Genomic DNA, 19,873 nt, shown 5'->3' with positions numbered 1-19,873 from the left:
GAATAACTCAGGCTAATCTTTACATCTGGGCTAGACCTGGCAGGTCTTATTATCCTCAACCAAAGTTTAAAAACCTTGTTTATTTATAACTCTTCTGCTAGAGTGAGGTGAATGTTAATGATTCCTGAATGAAGATTTTAAAGGTTCCAGGAGGAAGGACATAACACAAATAGAGGATTGTACAATTACCCCTGGTAACAACACTGCATATAATTCAGCCAGCAGACTCCCCCAAGGCACACCATTTGTCATGGTGATTACATCACCTAATCTGTGCCTTTAACTGGCATTACCAATTCCATTCACATTCCCTTTTTGTTGTTGCAATCTTTGCTTCACAGTAGAAACAGGACAGCAGAAGATTCAATATACCATCTGTCTTCTGTAGGTGGGTGAGAAAGTTGGTATCAGGTGATCAACACAGCATGCGTGTTGCCAAGTTCAGTGTGAGGCACCCTTCACTTGTCTATAAAGCTTGACTTATTCACAGCAAAAACAGACTTCCTAAAAAGTGTATCTCCAGGGATGCACTCATTCTCTCCTTCCTTCCTGCCTCCCCAGTGAGGATCTCCCCAAGGGTAAATTAAGCATAGAGCAATGGAGAAAGCACTGGATTAGGAGTCAGGAGAGAAATTCTAGTCTCAGCTCTGCACCCAAAGAGCTGAATCATTTTCAACATGCTGTTTCACTTCTCCAAGCATTAGTTCGTCATCTGATCATTTGGGTTGCAAAAAAATGTATATTTATTAGAGACTTTAAAGCACCTTTCAGCTCTAAAATTCAATGAGAAAAAATAACTTCTATTAATCAGTGATTGAACAACATTTACTATTAATAACTGGTTACTTAGGTGCCAAGAACTAGGTCAGGAGTTTGCTTACGTTACATTTGCAAAGGAGACATTAGTTTTAGATATGTAAACTGAAATTCAGAAGAGTACAAATGAAGAAGTGTAAGATGAATCTCTCTCAGGCACTTAAGTGTTTTCGATATGTAAATAACAACAACAAAGGTCTAAAAGACATATTATAAAGCTACAGTCTATTATTATAGTCTATAAGATGGTGGTAGTATTAGTATTAGTATAGGTATATAGACCAATGCAACAGAATCAAAAGTCCAGAAACTGGACCCCTACACGTGGGCTTATGACAAAGTCAGCATTGAAGAAAAGGACATTTTATAATGTACAAGGTTCAATCCATCAGGAAGATACAAAAATTATAAACATATATACCTAACAAGTATATATATCAAGCACAAACACGAAATGTATATGCCGAACAAAAAAAGCCCCCAAATACATGAAGCCAAATGCACAGAATTCAAAGGATAGACAATTCAATAATAGTTGGAGACTATTCTGCTCCACTTTCAATAAAGGATAGAACAATTACTCTAGTAAATGTAACATATACGCATAACTTATGACCTAGCAATTTCACTCCTAGATATGTACCCAATATGATGACTGCAATATGATAAATTTATATAAATTTCAGAAGTAGACAACTAATCCATGGTCTTAGAATTCCTAGGTAGTAGTTGCACTAGTAATTTACTTTGTAATAGAGTTTGAGATGTGCATGAATAATTTGTACATTTTTTTAAAAATTAATTAATTTATTTATTATTTATTTTTGGCTGTGTTGGGTCTGTGTTTCTGTGCGAGGGCTTTCTCTAGTTGTGGCGAGCGGGGGCCCCTCTTCATCGCGGTGCGTGGGCCTCTCACTATCGCGGCCTCTCTTGTTGCGGAGCACAGGCTCCAGACGCGCGGGCTCAGTAGTTGTGGCTCACGGGCCCAGTTGCTCCGCGGCATGTGGGATCTTCCCAGACCAGGGCTCGAACCCGTGTCCCCTGCATTGGCAGGCAGATTCTCAACCACTGCGCCACCAGGGAAGCCCCTGTACATTTTTTATATAGTGCAATAAAAAATTTTTTAACTCTCACTTTTATAATTTACTAGTTATGTGACTTTAGCCAAGTTCCAAATTCTCTGAGTTATACTTTACTCATTGTAAAATGGAGATCGTGTTTATTATGAGGATCAAATCTGATTTAAGTACTAAGCCCAGTGTTTAATGCCAGTGAATGTTAAATAAATATTTGTTTTTCTCTTCTGTCCCTCTTCCTGTACAATCTCTCCCTCCAAAAGAGCCCAATGGATGCAGATTGTGGAAAGGGAGACAAACCATTGCACGGGTCCACATCCAGGAAGCCAGTTTGGGTTCTGGTTTGTGAAATGGAAATAGATGTCAAGTTGCAGTTATTCATTCAGATAAGAAATTTTAAATAAATATACTTATTTTAAATGGATAAATTTAAATGGAGGATAAATTAGGAGGTTGGGATTAACATATACACACTACCATATATAAAATACATACCAAAATAGACCTACTGTATAGCACAAGGAACTCTACTCAATATTTTCTAATAACCTATAAGGGAAGAGAATCGCTGTGCTGTATTCCTGAAACTAACACGCTATTGTAAATCAACTATACTTCAATAAAAAAATAAAAAGAAAAAAACTTTTTTTTGTTTTTGTTTTTTTGGCCATGTGGCATGCGGGATGAGGGATCTTAGTTCCCTAACCAGGGATCAAACCCATGCCTCCTGCAGTGGAAGCACAGTCTTAACCACTGGACCGCCACGGAAATCCCAAAAGAAAATTTTTTTAAAAAGAAAAATTAAAAAAAAAAACATAAAAATAAAAAAACAATACAGGGTCATAAGAGAGAATTTTTCCCAATCCAAGAGAACCCCATATGGATAGAGCATCCAGGAGCCACAGTAAGTAATCAGCATAATCTTAAACAGAGCAGTGGAATTCAGTTAAAGAATCTCTGCTCCTGTCCCTAAGATATTCACTTTAACAAAGTTGCTTCAGAACTGAAGTAGTTGTAGAGCATAGCTAGCCTCATGGATGGTCCTTGAACAAAATATTAGACAGAGACATAAGCTGAGTCAAGATTTGTTAGTTACATCTATGGAATGAGTTCCTTTCATCCAAAGAACGCTTTATGTTTACCCACACACTCAGATTCAGCAAGGGATACCACTTAGGAGTTTTGGACATTCCTGGAGTAAATAAGTTGTGTCTGTGTGCTTATTGCATAACAGCCCTGACAGCAGAACACTGTTCTTGGGGAAAAAAAAAAAAAAAGAAAGAAAATTTGCAGCTGTATGTTCAGTTCCATAAATCTCTCCACCAAATATGCAACTGGCTAGAGAGTGACTGGTGTGGGAGGAGGCAGAGATGCCGTGCTTGGATAAACACAGGATTCGCTCTCCAGAGAATTACCGTCTTCCTCTAAACTTTATGCATTTTAAGCATGCTATGTGGCTATGTGGTGTCCCCAAAGAACAGACTGCACAATTAGCCTTGAAGGAAAGCCAACTGTGTGTAAGAATGACTTTCTTTCACAACAAAACAGCGGCAACAACAAAAAGCAACTCAAGAATTTTTGTTGCAAATTGAGAAATCAAAGTGCCTGCTGGTTTCAAACAGAATCTGCTCGCTCCTAGCCCAAATCGACCAAAGGTCTGTTTCAGATCCAGGCTCAGCCTTGGTCCACTTTGCTCAGCCGGGGGTGGCGGTGGTGTCATGTCAGTCATGCGGAGGGGCGACTGTGGTGCACTTAAAGGAGGGGGCGATAGGAGGAACTCAGGTTCAGTCCAGAGAACTTGGATTCCCAAAGTCAGGATGAACGTTTGCCTTCCTGGCGATTCTCTCTAGGGACGTGTGTTAGACTGAATAGAGGATTTGTAGCCTACCCTGGTGGTTCTGTCACCTTCCTACAAGCAGTTCATGATTGCACTGGGACTGCGTCCAAGGTCTGCTTGTGCTAAGGACAAACAGCATGCTCTTGATCTGGTGGTTTCCCGAGGTTCTAAGAAGCGGTCAGGCACCGAAGAGAAGCAGCACAGGCACATTATAACCACAGGATTCCTTGGACTTCCTTTACTACTGAAGGAATCTGTTACCTGGAAGCCTTTATACCACAGGGGATATGCAAATTATCACTCCTACCCATTCCCCCCACACAGACTTGGCTGCCCCTTGTGGATACAGGAAGTTCCTTAGAATTGCCCGTATTTGCAGACTGGGGCTTCCAACAGCAGGAGACATGCTCTGACCACATATATTAAACTCCCACAGGAGTGACGGCCAAAAGGAAAAAGGCTCCAAAAGGTCAGACTTCCTCCCTGACCCCAAATTCTTTCCTCCACGAGAAACTTTCACTCAGTTAGCAGTTTGCCCTTAGAATGTTTATTATTAGCCATTTGACACCCAGAAATTATTATGCTTTTTTTCTGGATTATACTAAAATGTAATGTTAATATACCCAAGATTTTCTCTTTTTTTAAAATTAATTAATTTATTTTTGGCTTACTCGGGTCTTAGTTGCGGCACGCAGGATCTTTCATTGCGGTGCGCGGGCTTCTCTCTAGCTGTGGCGCGAGGGCTCCGGAGCTCGCAAGCTCAGAAGTTGTAGCGCGCAGGCTCTCTAGTTGTGGTGCAGGGGCTTAGTTGCCCCGTGGCATGTGGGATCTTAGTTCCCCAACCAGGGATCGAACCCGCGTCCCCTGCACTGGAAGGCAGTTTCTTAACCACTGGACCACCAGGGAAGTCCCTCCAAGATTTTCAAAGATAGATTACTTAACAAGATACAGAACACATTAACGTTATTCATCAGACAAAAAATTGCATTATAACTGCTTTCACAAATGCAATGCATTTTTTTATATATTATTTTAATCATAAGAGGAGACTTGTTGTGGGTTGATGACACTTTCTAGCTTTGAAAAGTGAGCCAAAGTCTTGTTTCATTTATTTTACCTCCAAGGTGGTGCTGCCCTGATCTAGGCTAAGAACAAAATGTGTGTGTGTGTGTGTGTGTGTGTACGTACTTTGCAGAGATACATAGGCCACCATCTACTTGGTAGTGTTTTGGTGGGAAAAGTAAAAGGATTATAAATAGGTCTGAGCATGGAGCAACCTCCTTTGGGGCATGATATCTGGACCAAGGACCTTAGACATCCTTTGCGAAGGCTAATGGGAACTGAGTGCTCCCAAGGCGGGTAGCCATGCCTGTGGTTTCTGCTGTAGAACCCCTTCCTTATTCTATCAGTACCTGGTGCTATATTCAGGACCAAGCAATCTGTGGGCCAAGAAACGGAGCTGCCAACCAGGCTCCTCAGGACTGTCTCAGTTCAAGAACTTGTGCTGAAGGATCAAGAGAGTTCCACACTCACTTGGCTAAAGGCTGGAAGAATAAAGCCTTTTTTTTTTTTTAATATTTATTTATTTATTTAGGCTGCGCCAGGTCTTAGTTGCAGCACGCGGGATCTTCATTACGGCAGGCGGGATCTTAGTTGCGGCATGCATGTGGGATCTAGTTCCCTGACCACGGATCAAACCCGGGCCCCCTGCATTGGGAGCGTGGAGTCTTACCCACTGGACCACCAGGGAAGCCCCTGAAGGAGTAAAGCCTTCTATCTCTCAACTCCCACAGTCTAGCAATAAACGGAGGGCGTGGCCCAGTGTGTCACATTCTGGATCATGTCAACTTTAGAAGCCTCTCACACCAGTCCCAGAGAACGTGTGGATTTGAAGACTGGGGTTCCCTCCAGTATCTCCATTCCTAGAGAAACACCTAACCCCTGGCAGAGTTGATTACGTATTTCGCCAAGATTAGCCAGATGGAGAAACTCAGGACCAGAAAAGTAAAATAATATCAACAGATTTGAAGAGCACCATGATATAATGGAAAGATCAAGGACCCTGGAGCCAGACAGACCTAGGCTAATCTGGCTTTTGGTTCTGTCATTTAGTTGTACAACCAGAGGCTCTGATTCAAACTCTGTCAGCCTCAACAGTAAAATATAGTTAATCTCCAGCTCATAGGGTTGTGACAAAGATGAGAGGAGATGATACATATTAACCAACTAGTAGAGCACCCAGCCTGGTGCCCAACAAAAACTGGCTCCTTCTTTCCGCCATCCCTATAGAACATACCAGACATTGCTACATTAAGCAGTCTACCCTCTAGGTCAGCTCTCATGCCTGTGAATGTTTACTTCTAATGCTAATCCATTGCATTCTTAGCCAGGACCAAACTCTTTTTGCTAAGCCTGTATGCAAGAAAGTGATTACAGGCTAACCCTGAAAAGCTGACTTCCATTCTGGGCATTCAAAAATGCTTCCAGGAACATTTTCCAGATGGCCGTATTCAGCCTGGTCATATTTCTTCTGTCTTTTACAAAGCAGCCAAAATAAGCCAGGTTGTGTATACAACTCTAGTTTGCCAGAACCAGTTCTTTTTAGAAGTTTGGAGAGAAAAGACCAAACTGAAGACTCCTATCTTAAACATTTCATCCTTTTTGGGTCCCTGCCTCAAGGAATCAGAGGGAACAAGACAGAGGTAGTTTCTGCTTACAGAGACAACAGCGAAAGCAATCTCACCCTAGATGTATGTAATACAATTCCATATGCAGTAGCGTGTACAAGGTGCCGTACCCAAGGAAAGATCTACCCCTTTTTCAGGGCATCCTCACTCTCCTTTACTGGCTGGATCTCATATTCATTCTCCCCATCCCTTCCTCATACGTGTACCGAGGACATTTTGTGGGTCAGTTATTAGGAAGAACATGAATATAAATAAGAAGGTAGAGCTCTGTGGTGTCAACTTGGCCAAACTAGAACTACATTTCCCAGATTCCCTTCCCAGGGCAGTTTCAGAGCGGAGTTGGCCACAGAAGAAATTAGTATAATATCTGGAAGGTGTAAGTGAAAGCAAACATTACTCAAGGCTGCCATGGTTAAATGCAGTGAGAGGCCAACGTGGAGGTGCCATAGAGTTCCAGCCTGTCCTTGTTCTGTGCTGCTCCAGACCCAGTTCTTCTCCCCACTGACAGCCCTGCCAAACAAGAGTGGCTTCAAGCCCCCCACCAGACAATGAGCTCATAGCTTTCCAGAGATTTCTTCACCAGCTTCCCTGATAATTCCATTCCAGAACCTTCAGGAAAGAAAGTGGAAGTTACCCAACCAGGAATAAAGATTTGGAAACCATAAACAACTGAGGGGTTTGCTGAGTGTCCAGGGAATATGAAATGAGTAGTAGAAAAAAGAAGTTATTCATACACATGCAGAGATGTTGAGGGATTACAACTTGTTCTCAGTTGCCCTTGAGGTGAGAGGTAAATGCAGAAGGGCTGGTAGTTTCCAGCTTGTCCTGGCTCCCCCCCAACTCTGTATCTATCTCTTCCTCCCAACTGCCAGCCCTGCCAACAAGAAGGACTCTCACACCCACCACCAGACCCTCTAAAAGAAGTGTAAAAAAGGAACTAGTCACCCAGGCTTGAGACAGAGGACGAAAGAGCCAGAACTCGAGTTATAGTGATGGAAATCTAAGGGAGGCATAAAAATGGAAACTGCATAGATAGTGCTGAAAGAGTTGAGGATGGAGTCTGAGAATTAACAGGAGAAGCAAGTTTTTTTTTTTTTAACATCTTTATTGGAGTATAATTTCTTTACAATGGTGTGTTAGTTTCTGCTGTATAACAAAGTGAATCAGCTATACATACACATATATCCCCATATCTCCTCCCTCTTGCGTCTCCCTCCCACCCTCCCTATCCCACCCCTCTAGGTGGTCACAAGGCACCGAGCTGAGGGAGAAGCAAGTTTAAGGCAAAGATGAGCAGGGACTTGGACGCATTGCCGTGCTGACGAGACATGCTGGCACTGGTGTCCGGGATGACATGGAATGTGGCCTGGAGCTCTGAGAGAGTTTGGGGTGAAAAGTCCCCGTTGGGAGTCTATGACACTGAGGTGACGGGGGAAGCAGTCGGGGATGGACATGGAATCCTTACTGCAAAATGGAACACCTAAATATAGACAAACATGTAATTTTTTTTTCCAGCTATTTCTCTCTGTATATATCCTATTTCCACAAGATCAGAAGCTCTTAGAGAGGATGACTTCGGACTCTCCACAGCGTCTGAGATGCATAAGTCGTGGCCCACACGTGGACCCACAGCACTGGATTCCAGCCTACACAGACGTGAGTACCCTGTGGTCCCCCGCCTCCGCTGACCTAGCCAAGGCGGGAGACAGTCATGCCACCTCTGGGCCTACAAAGAAGTGCTCTGTGCCTTGTCCTGATTATTCTGGCTCTGGGGAGTGGAACCTGATCTCATCCACCCCAGCTGTGGGTACAGGCAGGCAGCTGCCCTGCGCAGAACACAGTGTAGTTAGGGCACTGTGGTCCTACTGTGGTAAAAGAGCTGGTCACACATGGCCCCGGACAGAGGCAGCTTTCTCCTCCAAGACGCAGAGGGGCTCTGGGGGCCCTCCTTAAGCAGACGGCTGCCTTTCCCCGCCCCCGGCAAGAGAGCCCCATTTAAAAGCCTGCTCTGGGAACTTTTCATCACTCAGCGCAAACGGTAGCCAGATCTGGGTGGCTACAGGTCTGGTAGGAAGAAAGGGGGCGGGGGAAGTAAACATTTTCTCTTCAGCGGAGAAACATCCATGCTTTAAACCGAAATACCCAAAGCACATTTGAATTAATAAGAAATTAACCTCCTTAAACCAGCCTTAAACTTGCCTTGGGACAGTATGCAGTATATTTCCCTTCTCTTTTAAAAAGCTTCTGTTGTTCAAAGAGAACAGGACACAGTGGAACCTTCCCAGGCTACAAGACCACAGCTGTTCACTGGCAGCCTCATCATCCAATGGGGCTGAAACTCCATCCCGAAACCCCATCCCTCTGTATGGGACACGTGACAAGAGCTGTGTCTTATGCTGGCCGTTAGGGGAAGCCGGGTTTCTTGAATGCCACATGGCACGGCTGCAGTGATTCAAAGCAGCTGAGATGAGCACAGGAGCAATACGGGCTCGAACGCTGTGTTGCTGGGGTTTGGGGGCTGCTGCATTGCATGTTTTGCTCCATGAGAATTCTGACATCAACTAGAGCTCAGCTATTTCTAAACGTGCTTGTAACTGATACACTGCAAGGAAACACCTCAATGCCCAAAGCACACCATCCAAATGCCTTTGCAATATCTTTCAAAGACAAGCCATGGAACACCACCTTCTGTTTGAATCTGAGGCATGGAAACCAGCACAGCCTCTCATCCAAGTACCAGAAGGGATGATGCAGCACTGAACCCATCTTTTTAAGAGGTCTGGGGGGCTTCCCTGGCAGTCCAGTGGTTAAGAATCTGCACTTCCACAGGTTCAATCCATGGTCGGGGAACTAGGATCCCGCAAGCCTCGTGGTGTGGCCAAAAAAAAAAAAAAAAAAAAAAATCACTTTGGACTTCCCTGGTGGCACAGTGGTTAAGAATCTGCCTGCCAATGCAGGGGACACAGGTTCGATCCCTGGTCCAGTAAGATCCCACATGCTGTGGAGCAACTAAGCCCGTGTGCCACAACTACTGAGCCTGAACTCTAGAGCCTGCGAGCCACAACTACTGAACCCATGTGCCACAACTGCTGAAGCCCGCATGCTCTAGAGCCCACGTGCTGCAACTACTGAAGCCCACGCACTCTAGGGTCCGTGTGCCGCAACTACTGAAGCCCACACGCCCTAGGGCCCGCATGCTGCAACTACTGAGCCGCGTGCTGCAACTACTGAAGCCCATGCGCCTAGAGCCCGTGCTCTGCAACAAGAGAAGCCACCGCAATGAGAAGCACGCGGACCGCAACAGAGTAGCCCCTGCTCGCCGCAACTAGAGAAAGCCTGTGCGCAGCAACAAAGACCCAGTGCAGCCAAAAATAAATTTAAAAAATTTTTTAAATGTTCAAAAAAAAAAAAAAAAAAGAGGTCTGGGATGATATTCCTCACTCTTGGCTGCTGCACATTTAAATCACCTGGGAGTTTCTGAAAAGTACTGATGTCTGAGCCTCACCCCAGACCAACTGAGTCCCTACCTTTGGGTATTTTGTAGGCGTTTCCCAGGTGATTCTGAGGGATAGTGAAGGCTGAGAAACACTGGTCTGGGCATTCGTTCAAGGACCTTCATGTTCTTGCTTATGCTTGTTTTAAACAAGAGAATTAGACGACAGCCCAGTACCCCCAAAATGGAATTCACGGCATGAGAAGAGCTGGAACTCACTCTTCACTTGGCCCTGAACAATTTACTTGGGTCTTTGATTTTCTTACATGTAAAATGGAGTTAACAGTACTTATTCAGCTCTGTATCAGGAAGTTGTGAGAAATGTAATATTCTCTGACACATGTTTTACCAAAGCAAGGCATCTTCATTATTACTATTAAAAACAGTTGAACATAATATAAACTCAAAACAGCCCATATCATGTTAATCACTGAAATGAATATGATGGTAGGGGTGGGGTAGAGAAGGGATGGATATAATATAAACTGGGTGTCCCCTGGGCCAGGCGTTAAAGCTGATAGATTACACACACACTATTTCACAGCCTGGTCAGGAGTGCTCACATCCTAGTCCTGCTTATCTCCCTTAACCCTGAATAAGTCATTTCACTTCTGTGGGCTTTACCTTTTTTACCTGTAAAATGAGGAGATTAGACTGGGAGATTTTTATCCTGGGGTCCAAAGATAAGTTTTAGATGATCCACGAACAGCATTAAACTGTGTGCAAATGTGGTTCTCTCTCTCTCTCTCTCTCGAACACACACACACACCCTTTTTTTCCTAGGAAGAGTGCCCATAGCTGTCACCGGATTCTCAAAGAGGCATATGACCCCTAAATAATGGGGTCATAATTATGACCTAAATAATGTTAAGAACCAGGGGAATCTTTTTAACTCTAAGTTTCTGATTACTGGTAGTGGAAATAACACTACTATTGGTGTTGGAAATTCAACAGACATTTTTATATGGGTGAATTTCAAACACATTTATAAATCTACCCAATGAAAAATCCTGGATAACAGCCAAGAATAAAATCTAGCCAATAACCATTAAACGTTGTCAATGGCTTCTTTCACCTCCCAGAAGTCAAACTAGTTTGAAAGGGATGTCAAAAGACCGGCAAAATCCATACTGGCCTAGAGAGGTCCTGTGGGGACCAGAGCATCCTGGGTCCCTGCCAATCTGGAGGTCTTCTGTAGATGCTGCACTCTGGTTGCACAGTAGGACTGGTGGAAAGAGTATGTATGTGCATGGGGGCTGAAGGATAAATGAAGCAGAAAATGAAGTCTTAGGGCAAAGGGGGACAAGTCTAAAGACAGGAGTAAGCCAGAATGAGAACTTGAACGAGTGTCAGACAAAACACAGAATGAAGAAAAACCCTGAGTGGAACTAAAGCCCTGAGTGGAACAAGGTATCTGACGATGCTTAGTACGGATGTTGCCTGAGGCTCTCTATGATCACATCGCCAGGATCTACCCTTGGTATCCCGAGACACTAAGATTCATGCTTTCAGGCTTCCGACCAACAGAAAATATTCATTCAGGAGCCCAGCTTAAATGCTGAGTATCATATTACAGCCTAATGATACACAGATTTGGGCTGCTCAAATCCTGGGATACAGAAAGCTCAGAGATAAGGACATCCTCTTTCTAGTTTTCAAAGCTCAATCCTTTACTTTTAAACATTTTATCGATTTGGATTTCTTAACTCACAAGAATGCCACCGATCAGTGTCATGTTCTTGAAGGACATAGCTATACAAGAGCCAATACAGAGCAGACCCAAATGCAATATTATCCTTCTGTCCATAGGATCATCTAAATCCCTATGATATATTAAGGGCATTTTTGGCTTATATCGTCTCTTGATATAATCAGTTCCACACATTTACAATAATGGTTCCAAAGCACAGAATCTAGAGCCAGGCATATCTGCATTCAGATATGTCTTAACCTTAGGCAAAGTTCTTAACCCTTCTGAACCTCATTTTTTCCATCTGTAAAAATGGAGACAGCACCTATGTCCAGAATTGTTATTATCAATGATCAGAGATAATGCACCTAGCACAGTGCCCAGCATGTAATATCACTCAACAAATGTTGCTTTAATTGGTCTTAGAACTGTTTTCACTAGTTCTCCATTAAATCTACTGAAAGGATCGGACATGTGCCCCAAAATGTTACATGGAAAAACTACCTTTTTATACAACTATATTCAATGCCATCTGCCTCCTTATCTTAAATCATATATTGTCTGGACATCAATGGACATGCTCAAATTCTTTTAAAAAACAAAAATGGGTACCAACTTTGTACAAGGCAAGATGCTAGCGCTTTTCATATGAATTATATGCTTGCTGCTGGTCTGCAGTACATTGTATATTTGTCTGTCTATCTTAGACTACAATGATAGAGCTTTGGGGATCGATCAACTTCCAATTATTTAAGACTTGAATAAGTGGAATCAATTAATTGAGATTTTTAAAAATAGTGAGCACCTATTAAGTGTCATGTGGTGTGGTAGGTGCTAGAATGAAATTCCACTGGCTACCTGCTACTCTAATAAGCCGTTTTACTCTAGTAAAGCAGAGATAGTGCCTAGACTTGAGTCTCCTCTCTCTCTACTCACCAAAGTCAATTTATTGACTCAACAAACATTCATTGAGCACATAGTTAAAAAAGAAAAAGGATTAGAGGGACTTCCCTGGTGATGCAGTGGTTAAGACTCTGGGCTCCCAATGCAAGGGGCCTGGTCAGGGAACTAGATTCCACATGCACGCTGCAACTAAGAGTTCATGTGCCACAACTAAGGAGCCAACAAGCCACAACTAAGGAGCACATGTGCCGTAACTAAAGAGCAGGTGAGCTGCAACTAAGGAGCCCGGCTGCCACAACTAAGACCTGGCACAACCAAATAAATAAATAAATAAATAAAATATTTTTTTAAAAAAGGAAAAAGGATTAGATACTATCCCTGCCCTCATAGAGCCTATGTCTTAGAGAGGTTCAAAGAAAATAAATACATATCTATGAAGAAAATAGACAGGAAGGTATAAAGGAGAGAAGTGAGGGGCTCTGGTAGATACTGTTAGTTTGATTCGCCTCACCTCATCCCATCCACTCTTTCTCTCGCCCTATGAAAGTTGGAAAATAAAATATTCAAATTCCCAGCCCCTTTGAAGTGACCGCACAACACAATTCCAGCCAATGAAATGTGGGCAGAAGTGCTATGAAGACTTCCCATCCTAACTAAAAAGGAGACGTGTAAGGTGAGGTGTGAAAGATAAGGAGCCATGAGAAGAGAATTCCAGGTGGAGGAAACAGCAAGTGCAAATGCCTCCCAGAGAGAAAGCAATCACTGGTTTGAGGAACTAAAAGGTGGTAATGGAGGCGAGCAAAGAGGAAGGAGGCAAGGAGAGAAGATTTGAAAGACAGGCAGAGGTCAGATCACATGGGGCTGTGAGTCCAAGGTAACGCTTTTAGATTTGACCCTAATTGCAAAGTGAAACCAACAAAGGCTCTCAAGCAGGGGAGTGGCAGACCTGATTGTTTTCAGTTGCTAGGTGGGGAATGGATTATAAGGCTACAAGAGTTGACGTAAGGAGCCCAATTAGAGCCACAGTCGTCCTGGGGAGAGAGGACAGTGGTTAGGATTTGGGAAAATAAAGAAAAACAGGTGCATTTGGGATACATTTTGGAAGCATCTTGAATTGGAGGGAAAAGAAAAAAGCAAGCATGACTTCTAGGTCTCTGGCCCCAGCACCTGTGTGGATGGTAATGATATTTACTGAGACAGAATAGACTGGAGGAGGAACAGGAATGTGCAAAACAAAGCATTCAATCAACTCAACACCCATAATTCCCATTCCAGTGACCTGACCTCTGCCAGACTACTGTTTTTTCATCTTGCTCTCCATCATTTCACTTTCTCTCATAGGCTCTCCTCTGAGAATTGTAAGTTGTAACTGTAATACCAACAATATTTGACTTTATCTGGCAGAAAAATAAAATGATAGGTGAAATTAAGAGACTCTGAAACTAAAGGCAAAATGGCAGACTCAGCATATGACTTTGTACTCTTCAGTGTGGAATTCTCAAAATGAATGAAATATGCAAACTTACAAAAATGTGTATCTGAGACCCCAAGTCTTGCACCCAGTAATGTTCCTGTCAAACACACATATTACAGTTTATAATTAAATACTTGAGGGAATAATTAATATCTGCTTCATCACTCGACCTGAAGCTCCACAAGGGCAGGAGCCTTACTTGCTTTGCCCACCAGCAGACCCCACAGGGCACCATATGCAGTAGGCACTCAATACATATTAGTTGAAGGATGTTTGTACAGCTCTTTCTGGTCAACTATTAGTTGTCCTCCAAGATCCACTGTCCCCACTCTCCTTACTAATAGAACCTCCTTTTTTTTTTCTGGACATGGTTGCTGTATTAGTTTCCTAGGGCTACCATGACAAATACCAAAAACAGGGTGGATTAAAACAACAGAATTCCATTGTCTCATTGTTCTGGAGGCTAGGAGTATGAAATTAAGGTATCAGCGGGCCATGCTCTTTCTGATGGCTCTAGGGGAGAATCCTTCCCTGTACCTTCCAGCGTCTGATGTTGGCTGGCAATCCTTGGCACTCCTTGGCTTGTAGATACATCTCTCCAGTCACATGGCCATCTTCTCCATGTACGCCTTCACATTATCTTTATTCTGTGTGGATCCGTCTCTATGTCCAAATATACCCTTTTTATAAGTGTACCAGTCATATTGGATTAAGTCCTAATGACCTTATCTTAACTTGATTACCTCTGTTAAGACCCTATTTCCAAATAAGGTCACATTCTCAGGTACTGGGGGTTAGGACTTCAATATATCTTTTTGGGACCAGTATACAACTGAACCCATAAGAGTCACCCAGAATAAACTCAACATTTCCCAGATTCCCTTGCAGCTAAGTGTGGCCATGTGTGGTTATGTTCTAGTCAATGGAATATAAACAGAAGTAGTGTGTGCAACTTTCAGGAAGTAAACCTAATGGCTAGAGTCACAGCAGCCATCCTAGACCATGAAGTGGCCTTGCGAACGGAAGCCGAGCAAAGTGAAAACACACAAAGTGGGAAATCAGAGACCTCAGAGACATATCTCAGCCTTGAACTGACTTTTTTCCAGCTTTTACATGGCAAAGAAATACTAGTCTAGGGACTTCCCTGGTGGCACAGTGGTTAAGAATCTGCCTGCCAATGCAGGAGACATGGGTTCGAGCCCTGGTCTGGGAAGATCCCACATGCCGCGGAGCAACTAAGCCCATGTACCACAACGACTGAGCCCGTGCCCCTAGAGCCCATGCTCTGCAACAAGAGAAGCCACCACAATAAGTCCGTGCACTGCATGGAAGAGCAGCCCCCACTCGCTGCAACTGGAGAAAGCCCGTGCACAGCAACGAAGACCCAATGCAGCCAAAGATAAAAAAATAAATTAATTAAAAAAAAAAAAAAGAAATACTAGTCTTAACCACTGTTTATGAAGATTTTACTTCGTTCATAAAGGAAGCTAATTGTAACTGATATATAGCCTTAAACTGTGGAATCTTCTGTAAGTCACACACAAGTGGAGACACTAAAGATGCTACTATATTTATCTTTACTTCCCATGATACTTGGATTGTTTATGGATAAATCCAGGAGTACAGCTTTGGAAAGAGATGTCCTGCCTGGGTTGGGACAGCTTTGAATTTCTTCCAGATACAGGTCAGTCTGGGGGAGGTCCCTGACTTTTTACCTGGAGACAGTCTTGGGGTAACTGGTTTTGTGGAGTCCTTCAGAGGGTTGACAGGATTTGGCCTCTCACTAATTATTTGTGACCCAGAAAAATAAAGTTACCACCTAATCTATTAAGGCCCGAGGGGTCCCAGGGCTGTCCATTTCTCAGTACTTGCCCTTCTTCCTGTCTCCAGGGATCCAGCACAAAGAAAGCCAGTATTAGATCCCATAGCAGATCTACTTAGGAACAGCTCAGGATTATACCGAGATATTTCTAACACTTCCCGTGTCTTTGCTTTGTAAAAGGTTCCTTTTTCTACAGTTCTGATTAAAAGTGTTTAGTTTCACCTCAGTGTTAAACAAGCTTAGCAAGACGTGAAAACAAACCCACTGATACGTGTATAGCAGTCAGTAGGGCTGAAATTGGATGTAATGCCAATAATCACTTATTTTCAGATGCACCTTTTAACAACTCTGAAATCGGGTCACATCTTATGATCGATGCACCTTATAGTTGATGAAATATGTTAGCTGATACTCACCAAATGGTACTCTGTGACAGGCAAGGGGCTTGATACTTCATACACATTTTCTTATTTATCCTCACAGTCATGCCATGAAGCAATTAACACTGCCATCTTAAGATGAGAAACAGAGATTTAGCATTTCTAAGAAAGTGATAGAATTGTAATGGCATGCTGCAATATGGCAGAAACATATGATTACATAGATTCTGCCTCCCATGATATCCCATTTTGGCTACTGTTTTGTTACTCTGCGTTATGTGTTTGTAAATATAAATTTATTTAAGCGAGAGTCAGCCAGAAGACCAACACAAAGATTCTAACAAGCAATATAATACATGACACCTACAAATACTTATTGTTTATTATGAGCCAGATACTGTGCTAGGACACATTTCATTTAATTGCAACTATTATAAGTGCCATTTTAAAGGTGAAGAATTTAAGGGGGGAGGGCAAATAGGGGTAGGGGATTAAGAGGTACAAACTATTATGTATAATATACATAAGCTATAAGAATCTATTGTATAACACAGGGAATATAGCCAATTTTATAATAACTATAAATGGAGAATAACCTTTAAAAATTGTTAATCACTACGTTGTACACCTGAAACTTAAATAATATTGTCCATCCACGATACATCAATTAAAAAAAAAAAAGGTGAAGAATTTGAGGCCTAGAGTTTAAGTAGTTATCCTGGGTCCTATGGAAGTGGTGAAGTTGGGCCTCAAACATCTGGTGCCTGACGCCCAAGCCTGGGCTCTTTATGACATGACCTGGTGCCAAACACAAATGAGAAACTTGAGCCCTCGGTGAATGTGGGATGGGCCACAAGTAAAGGGAATGTGATGGGTCAGATGAAAGGAAGAAGAATGGCCAGCAGAAGTCAGACATGACTTCTGGGAATTTTCTGGGAGATTTTATTAAAATTAATTTTTATTGGAGTATAGTTGCTTTACAATGTTGTGTTAAGTTTCTTGCTGCACAGAAAAGCGAATCAGTCATACGTCTACATACATCCACTCTTTCTTTGATTTCCTTCCCATTTAGATCACCACAGAGCATTGAGTAGAGTTCCCTGTGCTATACAGTAGGTTCTCATTAGTTATCTATTTTATACATAGTGGTGTATATATGTCAGTTTCTGGGAGATTTCTGAAAGTGCTAGTGGATGAAATCTGTCAGAAAGGACCTTGCAGCCTCAGTACTCCATTTTCCTCCTATCTCTTTGACCATTATTTCACATTCCCCTTTGCTGTTCTTCCTCGCCACAGCAGAGTGTGGCTTTCTAGACGAGCTTAGGAGCAGAAACATGGGGGAAGAGGGAGGGCTGGGCAGAATTCTCAGGTCACAAGGCAAATGGCAACTTAGAGTGGAAAGGCTGGTGCTCAGGGAATTTGAGAAGGATTTCCAGGATCGAAGAAATGCTCAGACTTATTCCGCAAGCTAGGAACACCTCTTCGAGACGTATTCCTTGTAGTCACCCTGCGGGGGAGGAAGGGCAACCCGCCTCCCTCACCAGCCCTGTGAGGAGGACTCCACATATGTCCTCATTTACCAGATGAGGAAAAGGCCCAGAGAAACGAAATAATGTGCCAAACATCACAGAGCCATGAGGAGGGGAGCCAGGATTCTGTCTGCCTCTAAGTCTAAACTAATTTCTGGTGACAGAACTCGTAACAGTGGTTGCCTCTGGTGGGAGGGGACTGACTGCAAAGAGGCAGGAGGGAACTTTCTGGAGTAGGGGAATGTTCTATGTGCCGATTGGCAGTTACACAGGTGCATACATTTGACAAAACCTATCAAACTATATACTTAAAAGCTGTGTTGGGAATTCCCTGGCGGTCCAGTGGTGAGGACTCGGCGCTTTCAGTGGTGAGGGCGCAGGTTCAATCCCTGGTCAGGGAACTAAGATCCCGCACGCTGCGCGGTGCGGCCAAAATAAATAAATAAATAAATAAATTTTAAAAAGCTGTGTATTTTGTCATACGAAAATTATGACTCAATTCAAAACACAATTTTATAAATCTCTTAAGCTTTCCTCCCCTAACTTGTGCATTTTCATTGGGGGTGACCTAGGTAGTTTTTTTCCTACCTCTTAGCATATGAAAAAACAATCTTCCTCTTTTTATGTATGAAACATATACCTACATATACGCACATACATATAGTCCATAAACAGGTATATAGTTATCTGTGGTATGCACATTTCATGGGGGAGAGATGAGTAAGGAAAAAAAAAAAGTCTTGAAAAGGCTCCTGAAGGGAAAGATAATAAAAAATAGGTTGAGAAACACTGCTCTAACTCACTGCTACCCCTCCTTCCAAAATTTTCTTTACACTGCAGTCAAGTCTTAGCTGTCATTCTTTTCTTCCAAGGAACTATGTTCCATTCTGGGTTTCTTCTATATGGAATAAACCCTGTGTGTGTGTGTGTGTGTGTGTGTGTGTGTGTGTATGTGTGTGTATGTGTGTGTGTGTGTGCGCGCGCACACCTGCACACGTGAACACACTCCAACCATGTGCATGCATACATACACAGATACACTTAGGTTTACTTGATTTCTATTCATTCTTTTGGTCTCACCTCAAGCATTCCTCCCTCGGGGAAGTTTCCCTGTCATCCCTCCCACTGTTCTACACAAATGAGAAGCACTGGTCCTTTTCTTCACAGCTCTCATCTCTGTTTATAATTATACACTTCAGAGTGGAAATATGTGATGAATGTCTCTCTCCCTCTTTAGACCTTAAATCCCATGAAGGCCTAACATGATGTCTGGCTCATGGTAGGTAGTCAAGAAATACTAAGTGAACAAAGAACTGTGCAGAGTTGCCCTGTCTTCTCCAGGGCTGCCAGCGCTTGACATGAGGGATGGTTCTCCGCCAAGGAAGGGCATGGAGCAGAAAAGAGGTCTGAGCTAAGGCCCTGAGAAGCGGCCTCTGGTGCTGGCAGGGCCCCCCACAGAGAGAGTGATCATCTCTCTCCGCCCACCATGCCCAAGGGTGAGCAAAGGAACACTGACCCTTCCACTTCCTGTTGACTGAGAAACTGACACCTCCGCTAGAATAAGACATAGCACAGTGCATCAGACAACCCTTTTTATCCCCACATATGACTTTTCTGAACTCAATTGGAAAGGAACTACTTTTAAAATATCACAGTATGCAATTTTTTTCATATGTGTTGATTATCATCCCACCATTTGCTACTTCAGTGCCCAAACTGTCCTGGCTAAATTAATCAGGGACTTGGGATGGTTTGCCCAACCTGGCCTCTTTTGGTTCAGGAGGAAAATTCCATGGAATATACAGGTTTGTGGACATGGGGAGGAAAGATCAAAAAGCAGGATTTTGACATTTTTCTTCTAAAAGAGAAATAGGAATTTTTGAAAGGAGAAAAAAAGAACACAATGGCCACTAATTCCTTACTCTGACTCTGATGGTTTTGTCTCCATATAAACATACAAAGAAACAAACAAACAGGGCAAAGAGGCCCCATACGTCCACATCCATCAATTCATCACAGCAGGAAACAAGAAAAGAAGCCAGGAGTCTTGAAATCCCTCTGAGAGTTGGCACAGGGTTGCGTGAACTTGAATACTGTTTCTCACAGGATTTAATTATTCCCACCAGAAAAAATAAACTTTCCAGAAAAGAGCAAGGATATCTTTTG

The 19,873-nt window shown here is 42.9% G+C and overlaps 1 protein-coding gene across 8 annotated transcripts in view; it reads right to left on the bottom strand.

Moving 5' to 3' along the window:
• Positions 1-19,873, bottom strand: part of DEPTOR (DEP domain containing MTOR interacting protein) — a 196,179-nt gene that overhangs the window by 58,283 nt on the left and 118,023 nt on the right. For 3 of the 8 annotated variants that reach the window (XR_014255492.1, XR_014255493.1, XM_082433211.1), the window contains one exon: positions 16,215-16,303. The exons of 2 other annotated variants lie outside the window; for them this stretch is intronic. Coding sequence is in view for 3 of the 6 variants with exons in the window: in XM_082433211.1 (XP_082289337.1) it covers positions 16,298-16,303 (6 nt within the window). In the remaining 3 variants the exon portion in view is untranslated. Of the gene's footprint in view, positions 1-2,184; positions 11,166-16,214; positions 16,304-19,873 lie in introns of those variants that run through there. 3 more of the 8 variants (XM_082433208.1, XM_082433209.1, XR_014255494.1) reach the window with 2 other exon arrangements.

The sequence above is a fragment of the Balaenoptera physalus genome (genome assembly GCF_965194825.1).
Source record: "Balaenoptera physalus genome assembly, chromosome: 17".
Lineage (NCBI taxonomy): Eukaryota > Metazoa > Chordata > Mammalia > Artiodactyla > Balaenopteridae > Balaenoptera > Balaenoptera physalus.
The sequence above is the reverse complement of the archived record's forward strand: the minus strand, read 5'-3'. Positions and strand labels throughout refer to the sequence as shown.